This window comes from Lytechinus variegatus, chromosome 12, assembly GCF_018143015.1.
Source record: "Lytechinus variegatus isolate NC3 chromosome 12, Lvar_3.0, whole genome shotgun sequence".
In the NCBI taxonomy this organism is placed as follows: Eukaryota; Metazoa; Echinodermata; class Echinoidea; order Temnopleuroida; family Toxopneustidae; genus Lytechinus; species Lytechinus variegatus.
The window spans coordinates 3,400,005-3,425,156 of NC_054751.1; the positions used below are offsets into that span (position 1 = coordinate 3,400,005).

Below are 25,152 nucleotides of genomic sequence, written 5' to 3' on the forward strand. Positions count from 1 at the left end.
ATGTATTTGTCGCCTTACGGTCAAATTCAAACTAGCGCTCCCCTAGTTCGAACATCAATTTGGTGCCACGCTAGATCGAACATCAATTCGGCGTTCCCCTAGTTCGAACATCAAATTGGCGCCCCCTCTTTCAAACATCAATTCGGCGCCCCATAGTTTCTTTCTCTTTTCCTCATTCCCCTTCCTTTCTCTTTTCTTTTCTTTTCCCCCATCTTTTCTTTCCCCTTTTCTTCTCTTTGTTTTCGTCTTTTCTTTCCTTCTCTCTCTCTTCTCGTTTTCCTTCTCTTCCTTTCCCCCTTACCCTCTCTTTTTTCTTTTCTTCTTTTCCCTCTCTCTCTCTCTTTATTCTCTTTCTTCCCATCTTCCTCTCTCTTTTTCTTCTCTTCCTTCCCCTCCTTTTCTTCTTCTTTTCTTTTCCCCTTTCTCCTTTTTTTCTTCCTTTTCCCTCTTCCTCTCTTTTTTTCTCTTCTTTCCCCCTTTACTTCTCCCTTTTTCTTTTTCTTTCCTTTCCTTTTTTTTCTCTTTATTCTTGTTTCTTCTCTTCCTTGATCGACACGTATAAAGCGTCAACTCTTTGATTAAACGTAGTTTGTTGGTGTTCAATCACGACTGCCCAACTTCAACTGCAACGCCCACTGAATGCTTGATTTGGGATTTGTTTTTGGAAGTTTCTTGCAAAGGCTTATCACGAAGAGATGCGATGGCTGGCTCATAATTATATCACAGTCAACGTTGGTGGTGCATGGATTTGTGCGAGATGTGTAGCCATCATTTGGCATTCTAACGCTCCTCTAGGATGATTTCATATGCCTTGGGAACCAGGGTGGTAACACGATGGCCAAAGTCATAGTTTGGTAGAACTCCAGGAGGTAAGGTGATTATAAACTGCTGAAGAATGTTGGTGAAGAAAAGGAACATTTCCATCTTGGCCAATTGCTCACCGAGGCAAACTCGACGCCCTGTGTTTAATGTAAACAAAGCATTCACATACCGTTATAGCTTAAAAAAACCCCGACTTTATTCCAAAATAAGATTAGGATGAAAACTCTAACGTTTGTCCTCAAACGACCTTTGACCTAACCATGTGACCTCCAACATAACATGAATGTCCCCTAGTGCATCTGACCCCAGTTTAATCGAAAAGGGGGCAACGTTACAAAGATACTTAACACAATATATATATTGCCAGTAAACTTCAACTTTTAACCTCAAACGACCTCTGATCTCACATTGAACAATAATAATGTCTAACGATTCAGATTGTTTATTTGTTGCTAGAGAGTATTTCATTGAGAGAGAATACTATTATCTGTGACTGTCAGCATAATCTCGCGGATATAGGCGGTGAAGAAAATTAATTTGGGCATATAAATCCTCACCAGCGCCGAATGGCATGTAGGCATCATGTTTAACAACAGACTTCCCATCCTCAGACAAGAAACGCTCAGGTCGGAACACTTCCGGGTCACCCCATATTTTAGGGTTATGATGAATGTACAAGATGTTGATAGCAATGTTGACATCTGCAAGGATATCGTAATCCTTGACCTTTATATCAGAGGTTACCCGATGTGGAACACCAGTAGGGGCGATTGGACGATATCGGAGAACCTCCATAAGTGTTGCCTCCGTATATGGCATCAATTTGCGATCTTCGAATCGAGGTGTGGCACCGGACCCAATAACTAATTTCATCTCATTTACGACCTAGAAGGAAAAAAAAGAAGAAAGGTGGGTGACATCTAAATGATTTTTATGATTATGTTTTTAACTGAAAACAATACACCAGTAGCTAATGCTCAGGAAAAGGCAGAATTGGTTGCTAAGGCTTTTAAAACGATAGACAATCGCTTAGACAATGACGAGATTATTAGACGAATATTATTTGAAAATGTAATACAAACTACGATCGAAGAAAGCTGCTCCTCTGAATCACCTCTTGATGATGATTTTACATATAATGAAGTAACAAGCGCTGTTAAAGAAATGAAAAATTCTGCAGCAGGAACAGATGGTATAAAATCAATTACGATACAACACCTACCAAAAATAGCTCAGTTCATATTTAGTAAATAACATTTGGAATTCCTCAATTCTACCCTCAGATTGGCATTATTCTACCCAGATCCCCGTACTTAAACCAGGTATATATCCAACGAACCCTGTTTCATATCGACCTATTTCCTTGACATCGACTTTTTCCAAACTGATAGAAAGAATGGTTACAAATATGGTTCATGGAGCGATGCAGTATCCTGACACCAACACAGGCAGGATTGAGAAAAATATAGGAGTTCTTTAAATCAGCTCCTTAGATTAGAAACGGACATACAGAAAAGATTAGCTAACAAGGAGTATGTTCTTTTTCCATTGACCTTGAAAAGGCATACGACCTTTTATGGAGAAAGGGAATGGTATTTAAATGTCATCAAGCTGGTATAAAAGGAAAAATGCTACAGTGGATTAATTCATTTTTACAAGATCGATATTGCAAAGTAAAAAATAATGGCCAATTATCTTCACAAAATTGTTCTGGAAAATGGAACGCCCCAAGGTAATGTTATTAGTCCAATTTTGTTCAATGTAATGTTGAATGATCTAAAACTGATAGAAAAATCAGTAAAAATCTCTATGTATGCCAATGATGATGCTCAGGCAGAAATCTTGATCTTTTACAAAAGAAAATGCAGAAAGCTTTAAAAGAAATTGAATAGTGGTGCTCAACCTGGAGTATGATTATTTCTCCTTAAAAGTCTGCCGTTATGATTTTTACCAATAGGGAGCATATAGAGGTAAATATCAAGGTTAGAGATAACTCTGTACCACAATACAAAGAATATAAGTTTCTGGTATGATGTGAAACTCACCTGGAAAAAGCACCTCGATTAAATGAAACTCAAATGTTAAAAAAGAATCAATTTGTTACGGTGTATAGCAGGAAAAAGTTGGGGAAAAAATAAAACGATTCTTTATGTAAGGTCTTATTAGAAGCATATTAGACTACGGATGTGAGTTCTATTTATTTATTTATTTATTTATTAAACAATATTTCAATAGGGTGCCCTTTCAGCAAAAGCTGGTATCAAAAGGGGCCCTAAAAGCATAAAAACAGTACATGTATATACAAGTGGTAAAACATACAATGTAAAACAAGGTAAAAACATATAAATCATACATAATTATTAGAAGACAGAAAGGCATGAAAAATTATCACTAAAATATTTGTGGTACAAGAATCATTGACATTTTAACATTTGCTGGACATTATATATGATTTCAGTTCTTTTTTAAAACTAGAGAGTGTGGATAGGGTTTTTAAATGAAGGGGCAAGGAATTGAACATTGATATTGAGGAAATAATGAATGAGCATTTATAGTATTCAGTATTGCATTTTGGGACATCGAGTAGTAGATTGGAGGCGGATCTTGTATTTACGTTATGTTTTTCGGATACTAATTTAAAATTTTCGTTAAAAAAGTCGGAAGATAAATTATTTAAGCTCTTAAATATAAATATACATCGAAAATACATTACTCTTTGGGGATAGGAGAACCATTCAAGTGTTTTAAATAACTGATCAGAAGGGGTGAGGACGTTTGCTTTGAGTATTATTCTGGCAGCACGTTTCTGAAGTTTTATTATTTGATTTGTTTGTGTGATAAATCTTAAACCCCATACCTCACAACAATAGTCAATTTGACTTTGGATTAAACAGTTATAGATCAGTTTAGCAGTGGTAACATCAATGAATGGATTAGCCCTTTTCAGTATGGCGAGAGCAGCACATACTTTTTTACTGACGTGTTCTACATGATCATGCCAAAGAAGTTTATCGTCTATTATGACACCTAAACACTTAGTGGAGTGAACCTTATTTATTACTTTACCATCAAACGTGATAGAGATATCTGAATCTGAATTATTATATTTGTTCATTCTTTGTCTTGATCCCAGAATCATCATATTTGTCTTTTCAACATTGAGAATCAATTTATTTAATTTTAACCATTGGTTTAAAGCATTTACATCTTCTTGTAAAGCCAATTTCATACTATCTATATCACATCCTGATAAAAATAATGTTGTGTCGTCGGCATACATTGTAACTTGACCATTCTTTATTACATTCGGCAGGTCGTTAATAAGTACTAGAAAGAGTAGCGGACCTAATATGGATCCTTGTGGTACTCCGATAGACACACTTTCTTTCTCAGAAATAGATTTGTTATATTGAACACATTGCAATCTCATGTTGAGATAAGAGTTAAACCATCTAAGTGTTTTATCGGAACAGCCAATACGCTGGAGCTTATTTAGCAGTACATTCGTGTTGACAGAGTCAAACGCACGTCTAAGATCAATGAAAACAGCACACACAAGCTGACCATTGTCTATTGCTTTAGACCAGTGATCCGTCATTGAAGCTAAAGCGGCTGCGGTTGAGTGACCCGGTCGGAAACCGAATTGTACTTTACTCAAGATTGACTTTTTGGTGAGATAATCGTAGAATTGTTGATGGGCAAGTCTTTCAATTATTTTGCTTATCGTGGGGAGAATTGAAATTGGGCGATAGTTACTTAAATTTGAAGTGTCACCTTTTTTATAAATGGGTAAGACTTTTGCGCATTTCCATTCATCAGGGTAGGTGCTCTCCAAAAAGGATTGATTGATGAAATTTGTAATGTAAGGTAGAACAGTTTGAATTGAAATCTTTAACGGTTTCGCTCCGATGCCATCCAAACCGAACGCTTTAGATTCTTTTAACAAATTGAAAACCTTTTTTACCATATCTTCATTTACGGGTGAGAAATTTTTCATCGTTTTTAGAAACGCTGTTTCTAGCGTTCATTGAGTAATCACAGTTTGTGTCACCAAGAATAAACACTTCTCGATTGTTGTTCACTGGGGAACATTGCAATCTTTCTAATACATCAGAGAGTTTGTCAAAGAATTCGACTCCCGTAGATGGCGGCCTGTATAAGCCAATTACATACACGTCTTTTTGGAACTGTAAATGTACCTGTAGACAAATTATTTCTAAATTGCTATCTTCAAATTTAATACGTCTGGTGTATCTATGACGATTTGATATGTAAACCACAATGCCACCGCCAGAGCGGGTTCGGTCATTTCGTTCAACATCAAACCCTTCAAGGGATATTTCATCATTACATATAGTTTGATCACAAAATGACTCGTTTATACATAGAAAATCAATATCATTTATGGCATCTGAAAGTAAATACCTGAGGTTGTCTATTTTGTTGATTAGACCACGAATATTTAGTGACGCAAAAACCAATCCCTTTTTAAATCGTGGGATTTTGCCATCAGATAACTGAATGCAACTATCTTTAGTTAAAATTTTGTCAGTTTCAAAATTATCGTTCACATGAAAATTGGTGTCATGGAATGGTAATAAACGAAATAAACAGCATGTACAATTACAGTTTTCAATACAATCGTTTAAACTTGCACTTAAAGTTTGTTGACCTATGTTGTCATTATTAACGGCTAGGTCTTCCTTGCCGGCAACTCAATAATTTGTCACATAAGAACAGAATTTTGATTTGTGGCCGTAGTTGAGGCACTTGAAACATTGCAGTCTGCTTGGGTATCGGCATACTTTTTGTGTATGATTCTTTTCTCCGCAGTTGTAGCATCCGGTGTACTCATGAGGTGTAAGGTAAGTATAATCTGGGTGATGAGAACTGTCTAGCTGTATCTCATTCGATAATGGCTGATAGTTATGATAGGGTACACGGTTGGTACTCGGAGTTACATGAACATATGGATGGGAAAAATCATCATCACTTCCGGAGTGGCCCAATGAGGCAGCCCAACGTGGACCGTAATAAGGGTTGTCATACCGATGATGATATCCAGTTCTTCCATCTGGTAGGGGGAAATCCTCGTGATACGTAATTGTGTCATCATATTTCACATTCTGTTGCGAGCGTTGACGTTGAACATGGCGTTGAACATAATGGAGATCCTGAAGCGGTTCCGGACTTGGATCATCTCGGTGGGTGATTCCCTTCAGATGGGAGATGAAGTTCCTTGCAAGGATGCGGACCCCGAGGTCATTAAGATGCACTCCATCAGGACCGATGTGCAAGCTCGGATCAACATTCCTGTTGTCAATGAATTTCCAGTCATGCTTCTTCGAGATAATTTCCAAGAGGTCATTGACCTTATTGGTGGTAGATATAAGGACACTTTGACGTCTCTGGATTATACTGCTTATCGTTATTCGAGTAACCGTTTGACAACATTCGAGTACATGTATAGCTGCACTTTCGATTTTAGTTGCGATTTCTGAGGCATCATTCTGATAAAGATTATTGGTGCCAATGTGGAATATAACTTCACTCACATTACTAGAATTGGCCAATCTCACCGCTTCATCGCTAATGTCATCAACACGAGCTCCTGGAAGAGTTTTGCAAATAATTCGTTGAGATCGGGACAATTTTGTTGGTTGTATACGACGAAGCATGGAGTCACCAATCAAGAGGCTATCGGCATGTGTCCTTTTGTAGTCATGGAAGGTCGCATTTCATAAGTTGGGTATGCAAAAAGGGTGGCGTATGAACAATTTTCCACACGGTGCCATGGATAAATTGTTGCTACATCACAGCATCTTGACCAAATTTATTGAGTAATATCTCATTTTGAAGCTAGAACTATAGGCTAAATATATTACTATGAATTAAATCAATACAATATCAGGAACAAAAACTATAGCACATTAAGTTTGAAGTAACAGGGGTGGCGGAGCCGGTGGATGCGGAGCCGGTGGATGTGGTAAATGATGAAATATTAATTAAACCTAATTAACAACTTACTATGATATGTAATATGACTGTTATCCTCATATTTTTGGGCGTTTTAAAGCAGGGAACAACTAAATGTCATAAAAATTTGACAATTTTGAAAATATGCAGCAATGGAATACATGTGTATGTCAGCTCTGATCTGCAACCTTATCAATTAGTAAACCGGAGAGATTTGGTTAATTATCTAATTTGTAATCTTAATTTTTAGTGCAAATGTTGTGTATCATTGCAACAAACATTTCTACCCATGATATTGTCATTTTGCCAAGCATATAAATACAGTGACAGGTATTTTGGGGGCAAAAATGTGAAATTAAATACTGTTAATTAATTAGTATAATTAATATGCATACAATAATAGATGATTATTTGATTTTTGGTACAGATTTAATTATTGATGTTTAAAGATTATAACTGCAAAATACTAGGGTGATCCAACGTTGCATTAACTTTTGACACCATTTTATGTGCAGCAGGTCCAATTTGAGAAAAACACATTTCAAAATTCACATTTACATTGACGTCTATGTAATAATTAGCTGTTAATTAGTCATTTTAAGGAAAAATAAAGGTATTTGAGACTTAAAACTTTTTCATTATTTAGAGAATGGTAATAGCTATAACATATCAAAAAATAAAATTTTTGACCATTTTTACCCTGTTCACGAAATTGGACCACCTTATGACATGCCACCGGAAACGAGAAGTTTGGGATTTGCGATAGTCAAGTAGTTGCTCCTCTAATCCGCTTTGCGAAGATACGTGATTGGGTATGAGTTCTACAGATTCCTTTGTTGTATTTCGTTCAGGCACATCATCTTTTGAAGAAATCTCCGCTTCGATGTCGTCATTTGGGTGAGTTTCTTTGTTCAGATTCGGAGAAGGTAGACAATGAGGGGAGTCATGACCGTTGACCTTCTTTACTTCGTTGTAGAATGACGATACGAAATGGCGTCCAATTTCAATATTCAAGTTTGGGTATACCTTAGTCAAATGGTTCAGAATAGTAGATTCCTCTACTTCATCAGATATGGTAAACAAAATCGAATCATATGATATTTGGAGACAAAAGTTTATACTTGCAACAGTTATGTTCTTTGGGAGTTTGTAGGCGAATGATGATGTTCCTGGTACTCCTTTATGCTTGTTGCTGTATATAGTCCCCGGCGCCATTTATACTCAACATTACTAGTATGAGTTCAAACGAACGAAAGATGTTTCTTGAAAAAACGTCACAATACTGAAGAAACACACTAAAAGATTAACGAATAGTAATTACCAGTGTACTATATATCACATGGATCCTAATGATGCACTCCAATGATAGCAAAAAATGTGAAATTCAAAGGTCATTTCAGAGGTAGAAGTGTCATAGCCTGTTCACACAGATGCGCCCTCATCGAAAACGGCTTGCAGGTATAATATGGTGAAAGACCTTTACAACTAAGAAGAGAACTGTCTGTTGACAAATACATGTTTTATCTTTTTAGCAAATAGAGATACTCATCATCCTACTTTGGAAATTATCGAACCTTCCTGGTATATTGATCCATTTACTTAGAAATCGGGTCGTGGACCACTTGTAGTTAGAGCATGTAAGCCAAATGAAGAGATCCAAATTGAACAACTAAGCCAAATAATATTACGAGAACCTTTTTGGTCATATGAAATACCCAATATATCTTACTACATCCATAAGATTATCAATAAACAACGTAACTTAGAACAAGATATGAAAAACTGTCTCAGAAAGGATACATACAAGATGGAAAGATGGATCAAAACAAGAAGACAAGTGAACCGGCTCGGCTTTTTATACCAGAACTGGATATTAAAAGATTCTATAGATTAAATTCTGTAAGTATATAGAGCCGAATTAACAGCAATGGTAATGGCACTTGACTGGCTAGGAGATATCAGAGGTATGTCCGTGGTGATTTTTACAGATTCATTGTCAGCTCTTCAATCACTCAAAAGCAATCGAATACAAAACAATATTATTGTTGATATCTTGTACAAAATCAAAGTTTTACAATCATCAGATATTTACGTCAATTTTGAATGGATACCATCCCATTGTGGAACGAAGTGGCAGACCTTATAGCAAAAAAGGAGCATCAAAAGAACAAGTTGAATTAAACATTCCATATATCAAAGAGGAATGGAAAAACCACATGTTTTTTATTTATAAAGAAATTTGGCAGGCTCAATGGTTATTCTCATCCATAGAGAGACATTCATTTAGCATCCAACCCAACGTGGCAGATACAATTAGCTATCAAGATCTCATTCGGTTTCAAGAGACTATGATGCACCGGTTAAGACTTGGAAAATGTAAATTGAATTATTATATGTATAAATGTAATCAGCATGATAATGGTCTATGTTCCCATTGTCAGGTTCCTGAGACAATAGAACATCTTTTTACTACAATGTAAGAAATATGAGAGAGAAAGAAGAATTATGCTAAGAAGCCTGAAATTAGACAAGCCAATCAGATCTAGCAACATTGTTGGGAAGAAATTTGCAGATTATAATGTCATCCTGAATTATATGGGGAAAAAGAGATTCGAATAAGAATATTCAATTGATCTCTCTCCATCTCTTTCTCTCTCTCTTCCTTTTGTTCTGATGATTAGTGATGTAATAATTCTTAGACTACTAAAATTGACCTTCGACCTAGCTTCTTATATAAGTTTGCATACTGTGAAGTACATAAACGCACACTTTATTGGTGGAGGTAACTAATCATAATTGCACCTCGCTATATGACAGGTCAGACTAGTCTAACGCCGAGGACATTGAACGGGAATTAAGCAATTCGGAGAATGACCTGGCGCAGATAATCTACTAGTTTGAAAAGCGCCAACTTAACTCCAACACCAGCCAACCAATGACCTGTTGAAATACACGGGGTGCATTGCACGTATAGTATGCAGATTGGTGTGGATTCGCTATCTAATAAGATAAAACTTAAGATGGATGCGAACGAAATGATTTATATGATCGTTCGCATGTCTTTCCACGAGGAACATATCAATTTGTTTGCGCTCCTTTTTTGCAGTGCGTAGCGTGTTAAATTATTTCCCTATGGAGAATCATAGAAAATACGCCGTTTTTGAGGGATTTGCTAAGACATCTCCCAAACGCGTCAACAAGGTGATCTATCAAAACAGAATAGAATAGAGCAGATTCTCACCTTGAACATGATATGATTTTCATTTAATTTTAGTCAAATTAAGTTCTGTCACTTTTGAGGTTTTTGGAACCTTTCTTGATGATTTTGGAAATCCATTTGTACATGAGCCAATGGGCAAGTGCGGGAAACGAAACGTTTGGTGCGACTTCACATTGTTGTAAAAAAATATATACGTCACAATAGACCCTATCAAAAAAGACATTTTGTAGAAAATGCTGTAGATTGCGAATACCTAAGAATGATTTTGATTGGATAAAAAAAACCTCTGTCACTTTTCACATTTGCAAAAGCTTTTGCAATAATTGGTCACTATAGTTTGGCGGGTTCAGCCGATGGCATTGTGTGTACACAGTACACACGCATAGCTAGGCAACGCAGCGCGTGAAGAATTTTGCACGTTTTCATTATTCGTACAGCAACGACTTGAGTGTATGTTGGATAGGACCGTACCATTTTTGACCGGGGGGTGTGCCAATGAATGCAAGTGATCAAGAAGAGTTACAAAACTGAAGGGAGTGAGAAAACAAGGAAAGTGAGAGGGAAATTTATGAAAACAAGTAATGCGAGGAAAAATGACAAGAAAAGGAGAGAAAGGAGAAGAAGTGAAAACACGCAGCTGAGTGCGCTCACGATATGTAAGTTGAACACCCCTGCACCGCAATGTAGCAGCCCGCCACTATACACGTAGACTGCCTGCACGATGCGAAGACAGCGGCGCGTATTGTGCGTTAAACGTCCAATTTCTATGCCTTATAAAAGGAGCGTTTTTTGTACACAACAAATTGATATGACCTAGGATGGACTTCTAGTCCTTTGCGACGACTGTAGTTAGATTTCCTTGTATGTTAATAATAATAATAGGCCTACAAGGGCGCCGGAAGCGGGGGGGCAGGGGGGGCACTTGCCCCCCCAAATAAAATTTTGGGGGGCAAAACGAGATTTTGCCCCCCAATGTGCCCCCCTGAAAGATGAAAAATGATAAATTATTTAAGGACAAAAGTAAATGAAGGCACTTTTCTGCCTGAAAATTGTCATTTCCATTGTCAAAAATGAAAAAAATTTGCCCCTGACGGGGCAAATACATTATCATAGTAAGCCTCGCGTCTTTTGACGAACAGTTCCTCTGTGAAACATAGCTTTGATAAGCCCCCTTTTCATCTAATTACAGTGTGATAACGTTTAACCTTTTAATGAATACATTTCAGACTAAAAGCGAATGGCAAATTGATAGTGGTCCATCAATGATTAGGTTTATAATTCTATGATGCTGGCTGTGTCGTCTAACAAACGCGCGGTCGCCCAGAAACGCTCAGACCGGACCCGATATCACTAACGCGCGTGAACACTAGTTACTCGAGCAAGATATGGAATCTATGTCATAGCTGTCAAGCCCAGAAACCATAACATCTCGAGAAACTTGTTTCAATTATTTCATTTTCAACTAAATATAAATTGAGTTAATACAGTGATAACAAGAGAGCGGTGTTGGCTCAGTCGGTAACGCGTCTGCCCGTCGAAGTCGAACCAAAGATCGTAGGTTCGAGTCCACCCTGGGCGGATGACTGAAGTCAGTGCGTTGTGTGTAAACGTCTCTCCCATGTTTCATAGATGCAGGCTATGTTACAATGGAAAACACTCCGTCCCTCGGATAGGACGTTAAATGGAGGCCCCGTGTAGAGGAGGGTCACCACCCTTGCACGTTAAGAACCCACTGCACTATTCGTATAGGGGGAACCCCGGTGTCGAGGTCCACCTGCACCCCCCCCCCCCCCCCTCAGTTATATCGGGAAAAGAGACCTGTGGATCATAGTGATTCAGTTCGCTTTTCGCCTCCCAGGCACAGGTGACGCCAGACAAATAATAATAACAATTCAGCGCCCTAAAGAAAATACCAAGGTCATTCCAACTCAATATAGACATGTTATCAGAAAATTACACTCAGAATAATCATGTGTAGAGGATTATAATTTATTATTTGTAAAAATGGTGAATCCCACTCGAAAGCAACTTAGAGATAATGTTTAGACATGAAAAAATAAAATCATCTGTGAAAGTGTCTTCTTGACCGGACTCATATTATCCGAGATATGAATAAAAATGTAAAGAATATAAAAAAAAAGCGTTACAGTACTGCTCTACTATATAAAAAAAAATCTTAAGATATTTTCACAGCCCCGTATTTTCCTCTATTCCTTTTCATTGGCATGATTGGAAGGCGTTTTGTCTGATACTATTTCAGCTCATATATAGCACTTATATATGTATTTTAGATTCCAAAACTTCTTCCCATTACCTGTTACCAAGCGCGCCGGAACACTTTCAGTTTTGGGGGGGCAAAAATCCCGAAGGGGGCACAATATTTTTGACAACGTGAGATACCGAAGCGATCGAGGGGGATAGGCTATGGGACCCCCCCCCCCCCCACGGTAAGGATTTTGTGTAAAATGGAGTATAAAAGTTGCGTTTCTAAGTGCATTCAAAAATAAATTTCTTGAGAATTAAACAGTCTTGGAGTTCTTTTTGCTCCTTCTGTTTCCTCCGGCCGGCCCTTCTGACCCAGCCTGGTGATTCTTCGTGACCAGGGTCGCAATTCCAGCAAATTACGAGCCTTATTGCAAACGAAATTGTTTCAAACCAGTGTAATATAGGCCTTTTAAAGACTTTAAGATGACTAAACATGACCTTACGCAGCCGGGGGCCGCCGATCGAGAGGGCAAAATTCACAAAATTCACCAAAAGTGTGCACAAAATCCTTCAATTTCATTCTAGAAAATGCAACAGCTCACCCATCACAAATCCCCTCGCTCATACGTATCTTCGAAAATTTAGGTCTTGCAGCCCTACCCACTCCCGGGTTGTTGTTTTTTTTTTGCAAACGTCCATGAATAACAAAAGCTGGGATGAACCAGAGAACATAGCTGCCATCTCGATCTGATAGTAACAGGTAATGGGAAGAAGTTTTGGAATCTAAACTACATAAGTGCTATATATGAGCTGAAATAGTATCAGACAAAACGCCTTCCAATCATGCCAATGAAAAGGAATAGAGGAAATACGGGACTGTGAAAATATCTTAAGATTTTTTTATATATAGTAGAGCATTACTGTAACGCTTATTTTTTCTTTTATATTATTTACATTTTTATTCATATCTCGGATAATATCTTCTGGTCAAGAAGACACTTTCACAGATGATTTTATTTTGTTCATGTCCAAACATTATCGCTAAGTTGCTTTCGAGTGGGATTCACCATTTTGACAAATTATAAATTATAATCCTCTACACATGATTATTCTGAGTGTAATTTTCTGATAACATGTCTATATTGAGTTGAAATGACCTTGGTATTTTCTTTAGGGCACTGAATTGTTATTATTATTTGTTTGGCGTCACCTGTGCCTGGGAGGCGAAAAGCGAACTGAATCACTATGATCGATCCACAGGTCTCTCCTCCCGATATAACTGATTGGAGGGGGGGGGGGTGCAGGTGGACCTCGACACCGGGGTTTCCCCCTACTCTTATACCCCTTTCATAAACCCCATTAAAATGAATTAGGCGGCTAATAGCAGCATAATTTGGTCGTAAAATTGGAGGAGGACAAGAGTTATCCGCATTACTCTGATGCTGCTATTATCCGCATAATAGCAGCATCGGGACAAGATTTTGAGTTTATGAACGCATTTCCAAATAATGCGGATAATTGCCATGGTGCGGTCACAAGGTCAACCTTTTCCAACACAACCGCATCGGAGGGGGCGTGTCCAGTTGTCATGGCGATTATCCGCCTTTTTCAGGACGGGCGCTCGTAAAAATAATGCGGCTTATTTTCGGAGTTTATGAACGCAATTTTTATTGAATTATCCGCATTACTCTTAGGCGGCTAATTGGAGGATAGGTTTATGAAAAGGGTATTATACGAATAGTGCAGTGGGTTCTTAACGTGAAAAGGTGGTGGCTCTCCTCTACACGGGGCCTCCATTTAACATCCGAGGGACGGAGTGTTTTCCATTGTAACATAGCCTGCATCTATGAAACATGGAAGAGACGTTTACACACAACGCACTGACTTCAGTCATTCGCCCAGGGTGGACTCGAACCTACGATCTTTGGTTCGACTTCGACGGGCAGACGCGTTCCAACACCGCTTTCTTAATTGTTATCACTGTATTAACTAAATTTAAATTTAGTTGAAAATGAAATAATTGAAACAAGTTTCTCGAGATGTTATGGTTTCTGGGCTTGATAGCTATGACATAGATTCCATATCTTGCTCGAGTAACCTGAGTGTTCACGCGCGTTAGTTATATCGGGTCCGGTCGATCTGAGCGTTTCTGGGCTACCGCGCGTTTGTTAGACGACACAGCCAGCATTATAGAATTATAAACCTAATCATTGGTGGACCACTATCAATTTGCCATTCGCTTTTAGTCTGAAATGTATTCATTAAAAGGTTAAACTTTATCACACTGTAATAAGATGGAAAAGGGGCTTATCAAAGCTATGTTTCACAGAGGAACTGTTCGTCAAAAGACGCGAGACTTAATATGATAATGTATTTGCCCCGTCAGGGGCAAATTTTTTTCATTTTTGACAATGGAAATGACAATTTTCAGGCAGAAAAGTGCCTTCATTTACTTTTGTCCTTAAATAATTTATCATTTTTCATCTTTCAGGGGGCACATTGGGGGGGCAAAATCTCGTTTTGCCCCCCCAAAATTTTATTTGGGGGGGCAAGTGCCCCCCCTGCCCCCCCGCTTCCGGCGCCCTTGCCTGTTACTAATCAGATCGAGATGGCAGCTATGTTCTCTGGTTCATCCCAGCTTTTGTTATTCATGGACGTTTGCAAAAATAAAAAAACCGGGAGTGGGTGGGGCTGCAAGACCTAAATTTTCGAAGAAACGTAAGAGCGAGGGGATTTGTGATGGGGAGCTTTTGCATTTTCTAGAATAAAATTGAAGGATTTCGTGCACACTTTTGGTGAATTTTGTGAATTTTGCCCTCTCGATCGGCGGCCCCGGCTCGTACGGTCATGTTTGTCATCTTAAAGTCTTTAAAAGGCCTATATAACATTGGTTTGAAACAATTTCGTTTGCAATAAGGCTCGTAATTTGCTGGAACTGCGACCCTGGTCATGAAGAAACACCAGGCTGGGTCAGAAGGGAGGAAACAGAAGGAGCAAAAAGAACTCCAAGACTGTTTAATTCTCAAGAAATTCATTTTCATGCACTTAGAAACGCAACTTTTATACAAAATCCTTACCGTGGGGGGGGGGGGTCCCATAGCCTCTCCCGCTCGATCGCTTCGGTATCTCACGCTGTCAAAATATTTTGCCCCCTTCGGGATTTTGCCCCCCCAAAACTGAAAGTGTTCCGGCGCGCCTGTAGGCCTATATATAGGGTATTTAATGTATATTGCGCACATCCACCTTATTCTGTGCTCAAGGCGCTCCTATATTACCCGGCTAAGGCGTTCATCTGAGCGCACACAGCTTCTTAAGGAATTACTTCCTACCGGTACCCATTTACCTCATCTGGGTTGGGTGCAGCACATTGTGGATTGTATTTTGGGTCTTTCGCACGCCAGCAAGAGACTATACCAGAGCTTGCTCTTTTGGTAGTCTGGTTGGTATGGAAGTGGACGGTTCGGAGTCTGGAGCAAACGGGTTGGTCTGAGACGGATGGTTGCTGGTCTGAACCAGACGGTCGGAGGTCTGGAGCAGACAACGGTGGAAACTACAAGTACAGCATAGCGATGGGTATGGTCGTGAGAGCCTGACTGCAAAAGGACCCATACATATGGGTATGGTCGAAGAACCAAACGTAGTTTCCGGTACTGAACAGATTTAACCCTATCTAGGCCGGGGGGGGGGGCTCGGAGGCCCCCCTCAACGAATCGCGCAATATTTTCGCCGTGCGAAATTTTTTGACCACGCCGCTCGCTGAGTTTTTACTTTCGAGTCTTGCGCAACTTTTGAGACCAATTTTGCGTCACCCGGGTATGTGGTTCTGAAATTACGCAACATTATGTAAGTGCATGTCAGACCGAAAATTGCTCAAAAACGTGATTTCGTGTACAAAGTCAATGCAAATTGTGTTTTCAACCAAAATTCATAAATGTATGATTATTTTTAGTTTTGCCAGTCTAAATGTATTCATTTTATGATTTTTATGATCACAGAAGAGTCCCCAACAAATTTCATTGAAAAAAACAATGAAAAACAAAAGGTAAAAAAACAAAGAAATACATAAGAAAATGCAAAAAAAACAATATAATACAAAGAAAATGATTTGATATCACAATTTTTTTCATGTACTCTTGCTAAGGACACCACAAAGAGTTTCTATACCAAAAAATAGTACATTTGGAGCTTTATTTAGGGAATTAGAGGAAAAAGTATGATTTCGCTTACTAATTACGCATAAATTAGCATAATCACTTAATAGCGATTCGCATGTAATAAATTACTATACAATCTTGTAGATTATGTCCCAGACAACCCGCGTGCCAAATTTCAGCGCGATCGCGCGGTCGACGGCCGAGATCTTAGGGGGGGGGCCTGGGAGGCCCCCCCCCCCCGGCCATAGGAACTCCCAAAATACCCCGGCCTAAATAGGGTTAAGTGGTTGCAGTACGGAATCAGACGTGCATGTATTGAGTTCAGACATGGTTGCAATACGGAGCAGACGTCGTTACTGGTCTGAAGCAGACAGACGGAAGCCTGGAGCAGACGACGGAGGAAATTATTTGTAGAGCAGAGTCTATGGGTATGGTCGTGAGAGCTTGAACCCATACCTATAGTTTAAAGATCTTAAACTACAGGAATCAGATGCAGATGGTCGAGAGAGCTTAACAACTACACATGCATATGGTCGGGTGAGCTGTTTGAGCCGACACTAAAGAGTGTAGCCGTCTGGAGGTTGTCTGGTGGTGGTACTGGCAGGAATGAGGCTTAAGTCATTCTAAACGAAAATACTTTACATAATGTCTTGCCAATCCAGCCGGAAATAAACAAAAAGTAAGTAAAATATAAAGATTCCATTTCCTTGAATATAACATTATGAACTTTTTAGTTATAAAATTACAGGAGTTCAAACCTTTTCTTGAATTTCTGGATGACCTGCCATAAAGAGGAATGCCCAAAGTAGTGTTGTCGATGTCGTTTCCGTTCCCGCCAAGAAGAAATCGAAAACTAATGGCCATGCCTTTAACAAATCCAGTTCACATTTCTCGCCTGCTTCCCGTGCACGGTTTATTTCCTTCAAGTATAAATCGATGATATCTCTGACGTGATCGGGTTCAAAGGTAGACTTATGTTCCATGACTTCCTCTTCTAAGTACTTTCGGACTGCCACTAAATTTCTTCTACGAGCGTTGCTGATGAAGGTGGGAAGATTCGACAGGACGCCCGGATCTTCGGCTACAAAGTAGTTGATCCGTTGTATCATATCCTTGAATTTCGGATCCGAATATTCAAATCGCTGGCCGAATGTTATGGCGCAGATAATGTTGGATACAGCATTGTTCACAATAAGAAACGGATCAAATGGTTTCCCGATCTTTTCCAATAAAACTTCATTCAGGGTCCGGGCCTCTGCGTTGACCGAGTTTTCAAGTGACTTTTTACCCATTCCGAAGTTACGCAGCGCTGCGAGACCAAAACGTCGGTGCTGTAACCATTCAACTCCTTCGGAGAAAATTATTCCACCTAAAAATCAAGAAAGCAAATAATTTATATTACACATATATTCTACATATAAGTTTCATAATAAAACCAGCTAATATGTTGATGATAATAGGCGTGGTAGTACAATGTAATACTAATGACGGTGATGATAAAAAATGAAATTATGTGAACAAGAAATGGTTTACTTCAGGAAACTTACCATGGTACTGAGTGACCGCTTTCAGTTCCCAGAAGTCTTCTCTTCCGGATGTTGCATCAGCTTGTTTGACAAGCGCTTCATTAACAAGCTCAGGATTCGCAAGAAACACAAAACGACGTCCGCCGTTGTCGAGGTAAATGATATCTCCGTATCTGCAGAAAGATCATTTTCTAAACTTTATGGCTGATAATTTCAACATTTCCATTATAGCATTAGTTCATGTCCCCGTACATTTAGATGTAAAATACCCGTGGAAATTCATTTATTTATTTATTTATCATTACTATTTTTTTTTTTTGGGGGGGGTCTTCAGCCTCGATTTTTTGTCGTGGGTGGGGTAAAATCCTGATTCACAGTCATATTCAGTTTTACATTAAATGAGAGTGTTAGTTCATCCTTCGGACTTACACATTCACTATCCACCATAAATATCATGTACCAAACACAAAATCATTAAAGTGAAGTGAATACTCATGATATGCTTTAATCCCAATTTAATTAAAACAAAGATAGCCTTTTCAATACAGGATTTAATACAACTCACAGCAGGTCATTTTACAAACATTAAAACAAACAATATCCGTCATAATTCCATATAGGTATACATGTTATAATTGTACAAAAAACAAAAATGGAAATAACATTGTTGAAATATACTTAAAGAAAAATGATAAATATGGCTTGAACATGGATCCATAAGAACAGAAAAGTCAACAACGAGATATCGACGATTCAAGCTATGGCGGTTTGTGTTTCCAGCTTTGCTAAAACATGCCAATTTGATGGGGAAGGGTTGGGGTAGCGTATTTTGTTTTTAGATTTTAGACTTGTATGTTTTGGGCAAGTAGGCCTATGGGAAGTTTAGTAGCAAGCGTAAAAATTTATATTTTTTGACAAAATCACTTCTTAAATGACTTTATTAGCTACTACGTTGCTCGCTTCGCCCTTTTTAACCACAGTTTCGCCTGATTTTGCAATCAATAAAAGATGCAATATGATCTTTTGACACCACATGCGGATGACTACTGAACATTGGCCCCTGGTATGTGAATGTAACATGTCCATGATGTAAACAGGGGCTCCCGCCAGCGAAGTATGTTATTTCATGCATGTGAGATTGAGAGATGAGGGTGAAGGACGTGAAAAGAGAATAAATAATTTCGTTTTAGGTTACAAGATTTACCTTTCAGCCAGTTTCCCCAGCAATACGAATGGGTTGGTACCTCGAGCCTTCAACAGGAGATCCGTGATGAAATGTAAGGGCCACGGCACAGGCATCGGTCCCGGGGGTAGATTTATCTTCCTTCGTTTGGAAACCCTTTTCATCAGCCATACCACAAGAAGTGATGTTGTTATTCCGAGCAGAATACTTCTGAAACCGACTTCATGGACACCATGCACCAGCTCTGCTATCATGATGGCAGAGTCTCTCACCTAGTCAATAAGCATGAGAAAAAAATAATGGCAATCACACTTTTCATTATTATTTCATTTGATGATATGTCTTTCGAGTCGTTTTGGTGTCCTCGAAATCAGTTACATCCACCATACAAAACAGTAAATGCAAACGTTTTATATGAATGTTGTCAGTGGCGTAACTACGGTGCCAGGTAAAAATGGCAGAGGTAGTAATGGCAGAGGTAATAATGGCAGAGGTAAAAATGGCAGAGGTAAAAATGGCAGAGGTAAAAATGGCAGAGGTAAAAATGGCAGAGGTAATAATGGCAGAGGTAAAAATGGCAGAGGTAAAATGGCAGAGGTAAAAATGGCAGAGGTAAAAATGGCAGAGGTATAAATGGCAGAGGTAAAAACGGCAGAGATAAAAAGAGCAGAGGTAAAATTGGCAGAGGTAATAATGGCAGAGGTAAAAATGGCAGAGGTAAAAATGGCAGAGGTAATAATGGCAGAGGTAAAAATGGCAGAGGTAATAATGGCAGAGGTAAAAATGGCAGAGGTAATAATGGCAGAGGTAAAAATGGCAGAGGTAAAAATGGCAGAGATAATAATGGCAGAGGTAATAATGGCAGAGGTAAAAATGGCAGAGGTAAAAATGACAGAGGTAATAATGGCAGAGGTAAAATTGGCAGAGGTAATAATGGCAGAGGTAAAAATGGCAGAGGTAAAAATGGCAGAGGTAATAATGGCAGAGGTAAAAATGGCAGAGGTAAAAATGGCAGAGGTAATAATGGCAGAGGTAAAAATGGCAGAGGTAAAAATGGCAGAGGTAATAATGGCAGAGGTAAAAATGGCAGAGGTAATAATGGCAGAGGTAAAAATGGCAGAGGTAATAATGGCAGAGGTAAAATGGCAGAGGTCATAATTGGAGAGGTAAAAATGACAGCTCTAGGTAAAATATGGCCAGCCTTAAACCCCCATGCAATGAATTGTCAAAAAGCCCCCGCATGTACATAGATTAAATTAGAAGTGCATGTCACGGTTAGGCATTTCATCATATCATTATGTCTTTATCGGCCTAACAATGCTATTTACGAATTAGTAGGAGGTGTACCGTGAAGGCTTTTTAAAAAGAAATCAAACGACAGATATTTTTTCCATTCAATTTATCAGAAGCAAAATGAAACTGCACTATTCTCATTCATCATTTTATAACATTCCTTTTTGTCTGGCTGAATTTTTTTTTATATCTAAAGTTTTGCCAGGTTTACCGATGAAAAAGGAGGAAGAGTAGACATAAGAGAGGTGGAGAGACAGAGAGGGGGGTGGGAAAAAACATAGAGATTATAGCGGGGAAGGCTTAGAGGTTGAAATTATCACGAGTAATTGTGGTTAAATATTATGTCCTTATTTGTAATGTCGTCTGTTCTATTCTTTTTAAGTATTTGAATGACAATAAGCATGCGTTCCTAGGCTTGGCACTGAATATGTTACTGATCAGAGGTGTCGATCCTGGGGCGGGGGTTTAGGGGGCGTTCGCCCCACCAATGAAAATATGGGGGGGGGCAAACATAGCATTTTGTCCCCCCAATAATTCCGCATGTGCAACTAAAATAAATTAAGATTGTAATGTTACACGGAAATCAGCAAGCGAGATCGAGATACCAACTAGTTCTTTATTAAAATCGTGCCTAAAATGTCCGCTTTTCAGATTGGAATATACAAATTTTCAGCTCGCGCTCGCATCACATCTGTAGCAAAAACTTTGATATTTTGATCTGAAAAAATGACAGTTTAATGTCTTCATTGTTCTTGGTGCTCGCATTGCCTGTTTAACTCGATATAATAGATCAAATATTTTTTTCGGAACACTATAGTTTTCAAATATATTTGAGAGACGTGACGTTGTCAAATCAAGTCAATATACACCAAATATGTTTCCTCGCACTTCGAGCTATTGTTTTATGTAGTGACATATGCTTCTTTTTCATGACTATACTTAAAGTGATCGCCTCATTTTAAGGTCCTAATATAAAACATTTCCTGTCCGTGCTTACGTTCGCATTAAAGGATTGGTGAGATATTCTGCTCTTCACTAATTCCTAAAATTAGTCCTTAAATGTCCCTTTTTCTGATCTGAATATCAAAAATTTTCAGCTCACGCTTCGCGCTCGCATCATTTGGTTAATGAAATACGTATGGTCTTAGTGAATTCCTACAAACAAGCCTTAGAATGCCTCTCTTCAGGTTTGTATTTCCTATATTTTCAGTTCGTGCTTCGCGCTCGCAATAGTGAGCTGCGTATGATAATCATGATTACAATGACTACAAAAAGTGCTTCATGTGATTAGATGTAATTCAAACCAAATCAGCAAGCGCTTGGCACTCGCATTAAAGGACTGGTGAGATATGTCTGCTCTTATCAGTGTTCATGAATTCCTAAAATCAGTCCTTAAATGTCCCTTTTTCTGATCTGAATATCAAAAAATTTCAGCTCACGCTTCGCGCTCGCATCATTGTTAAAATAATGGAATTCCACGTGTTCAGGAAAAAATGAAACTTCATTTCACATGAAAATGACGAGAAAATAAAAAATATTTCATATTTCATATAATATAATACAAAAGAAATAGTGAGTGAGTGATGTCATCAGTTCCTCATTTGCATACCGACCGAGATGTGCAACTGTTTTGTGAAATGAAGATGAACTTTAAAATGCCATAACTTTCTTATTTTACATCCGATTTTGATGAAATTTTCAGTGTTATGCTTGTTGGATTTTTCTCTTTTTATTCAAATCAAGTTTTTGTTGGGATGGAATTGTCCTTCAAAGATCATCGGACCTTTCACACGGAAAATTCGTACCGTAATTTCAAACTTAACTGGCCGCCCTTTCACACGGTAAAAAAAAGTAATTTGAATGACGACTCCAGTGAAAAGTAGAACATGATTAGAATCACGAACGCTAATCACAGTCACGATTACAATAGCAATCATCTTTACAATGATGATTTCAGATTCACGTGGGAAAAGGCCCTGCATGGAATTCAACTCCGGTGTAGAATTTGATTTCGTGATTGTGATTGGCGTTCGTGATTCTAGTTTGGTTTCACACGTGCTAAAAACTCGTTATTAGCCTTATTTTTCACTGGAATCATCAATCAAATTATGATTTTGTTTAACCCGTGGAAAGGCGGTTATAGTTGTATATCAAAGAAATTGATGTGTTGAAGCGAAAACACCCTTTTTTCCATATAGGCATCACCCCAGGTATTCTGGAAGATGCGTAAAAATGGGAAAATGACCAATCCAAATAAGCAAATAACCAAAATGACCTTCAGTTTATTTTTTTATTTCTAATTTTTTTTGCCCTTTGAAATTTATCGGCACCAGTTTTACCTCCATTTTGGAGTAAAAGCACACTTTTTTTGCTTTTCAAATTACATCAACAACCACGGTAAATAAAACAAAATTGTTCCCAGCTAGGGCCCTGCATGTCACCGAGTTGTGTAACTGTTTCGTGAAAAATAAGCCAAACTTTAACATGTCGTAACTTTACTATTTTGGGGGTAAAATTTTCAACATTATGCTTGAGTTTTCTGTATCTTATCGAACATTTTTTCAGGGGTGGATTTGACCTTTAAGGCAACACTTAGCTTCTGCAGGTGTTTAAATTTTCTGGGCCTTGCATGTGAAGGATGATGTCGCTTTAAATTTTTAATTCTCATCCTTTACTTCATGTGCTATATTTTGAAAGAACCTCCCCCTCCCTGTCCTTTAAATGCTAACCCACATTTTCCCATTAAATATGCGTACCCCGGATGCGTACAGGGAAATCTAAGTTCAAGCCCTTGACAAAAAGGCATTAGTGTTAGCCCATACCCAGTGGCGTAACTACGGGGGGGGGGGCATGGGGGGCACGTGCCCCCCAATCGGCTGACAAAAAAAAACGGGGAAAAGGAAAAGAAAAAGAGGGAGAAAGGAAGAGAAACGTAGTGGGAAAGAAGACATTATTGTTCATTATAATGTTATATTATATCATAATTATGTTATGTTATATTACATAAGAAACAATTTTTTCATAACTTAATGAAACATGATTTGCTCAGGGCCTATCTCTTCATTGTTCCTGGTGCTTGCATTGTCTGACCGAAATATATAATCCTGTTATACTAAAACCTCCCATTTTCAAGTCAATATACACCAAACTGCCAAATATATGTCCTCGCACTTCGAGTTATTATTGTTTTATGTACAATAGTATGCTTCTTTTTCATGACTGCTTAAAGTGACTGCCCTATTTTAAGGTCTTAATATAAAACATTTCCTGTCCGTGATTACGTTCGCAGTAGTGGATTGGTGAAATATGTCTGCTCTCCAAGAATTCCTAGAATCAGTCCTCAAAATTTCCGTTTTCTGATCTGAATATAAAAAAATTTCAGCTCGCGCTTCGCGCTCGCATCATTTGGTTAGTGAACTACGTATGGTCTTCGTGAATTCCTACAAACAAGCCTTAAAATGCTCCTCTTCAGGTCTGAATTTCCTAAATTTTCAGCTCGAGCTTCGCGCATGCATCATTCGGTTAGTGAACTACGTATGGTCTTCGTGAATTCCTACAAACAAGACTTAAAATGCCCCTCTTCAGGTCTGAATTTCCTAAATTTTCAGCTCGCGCTTCGCGCTCGCATTATTTGACAAGTGAGATACATATCCGTTAAATGGCACTGTCCTAAATGTCTCTATAGGTCAGTATACCTGGCAACTGGGCGCGCTTCGCACGCTCACTAAGTGACTCAAAATTTTTGCTGGTGCCCCCCCCCCCCAATGCCGTGACCCACGGTACGCCACTGCCCATACCACAATTTAACTAAGCACTTCACCCTGGCGTATTTGAGATGTATTGAAGACTGGGTCGGCCGGCAGGATGTATGATGGACCCCTTTTCCGAGGCGGCCGCCAATAAATCCCATCGCGCCGAAATTTTCCACGGACTATTTCTTTACTATAATTTTTATCATTATTATTATTATTATCAATAGAATTTACAAATTTATTCCTAAGAAACTTTATCTGAATAATTATTTAACAACCAAAAGACCGATTGATTATAAAACGAATTGGAGTTATAAAACAGACTAGTTTATATGCCCATGCACACCAGTTGCCGCACGCACGCAGTAAATCAATATTTGAATTTTGTCGCTGCCGCACAGTTTCTACAATATGTTTTGTCTTGTCTTTCCGTTGATGCCCACAATCATTATATTGATTTTTAAGGCATATACCCCTCACGTTGAGATCTACGATCTTATCTGAAACATAACCGACTGAGCTACGGTGCCTCCATATATAATTAACAACCTGAACCTATACACTTAAAATGCAGTGAGGCATACTGCAATAAGTAATCACTATTATGAATATGATTAAATAATACACAAATAAAACCAAACAACGTGAAACCATAGTCGACTCACCTCTTAGCTTAGTCAGGTTGTAACGGGGCTCGTGGTTATGACTGTTGAGGCTCGTATGACTTGCAGAAAAAGTGGCTGGCTGGCAGTAATTGTAGACCACCGGCACCTTGAAATTATGCAAAGCACAACTGTGTGCTCGTATTCCAGTTTTTGTTTGTCAACGAGCATTAAATTAGCGTTTTCTCTATAGGGATATTGACCAAGCGATCATGTAACAAACAAGTTTAAAGACATGTGCGCGCTGGTCTCTTCTCAGTAATATGTACGTACATCAGTACATGGCCAATACCTAGCGGAAATCCGGGAATTGTCGGCGAGGGGTAGTGTAATATTTTGGAAGAGTACACTGGAAAAAC

General features: G+C 38.6%; 1 protein-coding gene across 1 annotated transcript; it reads right to left on the minus strand.

Moving 5' to 3' along the window:
- Nucleotides 1-492: 492 nt before the first annotated feature.
- On the minus strand, nucleotides 493-25,152 carry LOC121425183 (cytochrome P450 2C15-like). Its single transcript, XM_041621188.1, has 6 exons — nucleotides 24,797-25,152; nucleotides 19,108-19,358; nucleotides 17,925-18,076; nucleotides 17,136-17,746; nucleotides 1,380-1,707; nucleotides 493-959 (listed from the first exon to the last, which is right to left on the minus strand). The coding sequence occupies exons 2-6, from the start codon at nucleotides 19,338-19,340 to the stop codon at nucleotides 781-783; spliced, it is 1,503 nt and encodes a 500-aa protein (XP_041477122.1). The 5' UTR covers nucleotides 19,341-19,358; nucleotides 24,797-25,152; the 3' UTR covers nucleotides 493-780.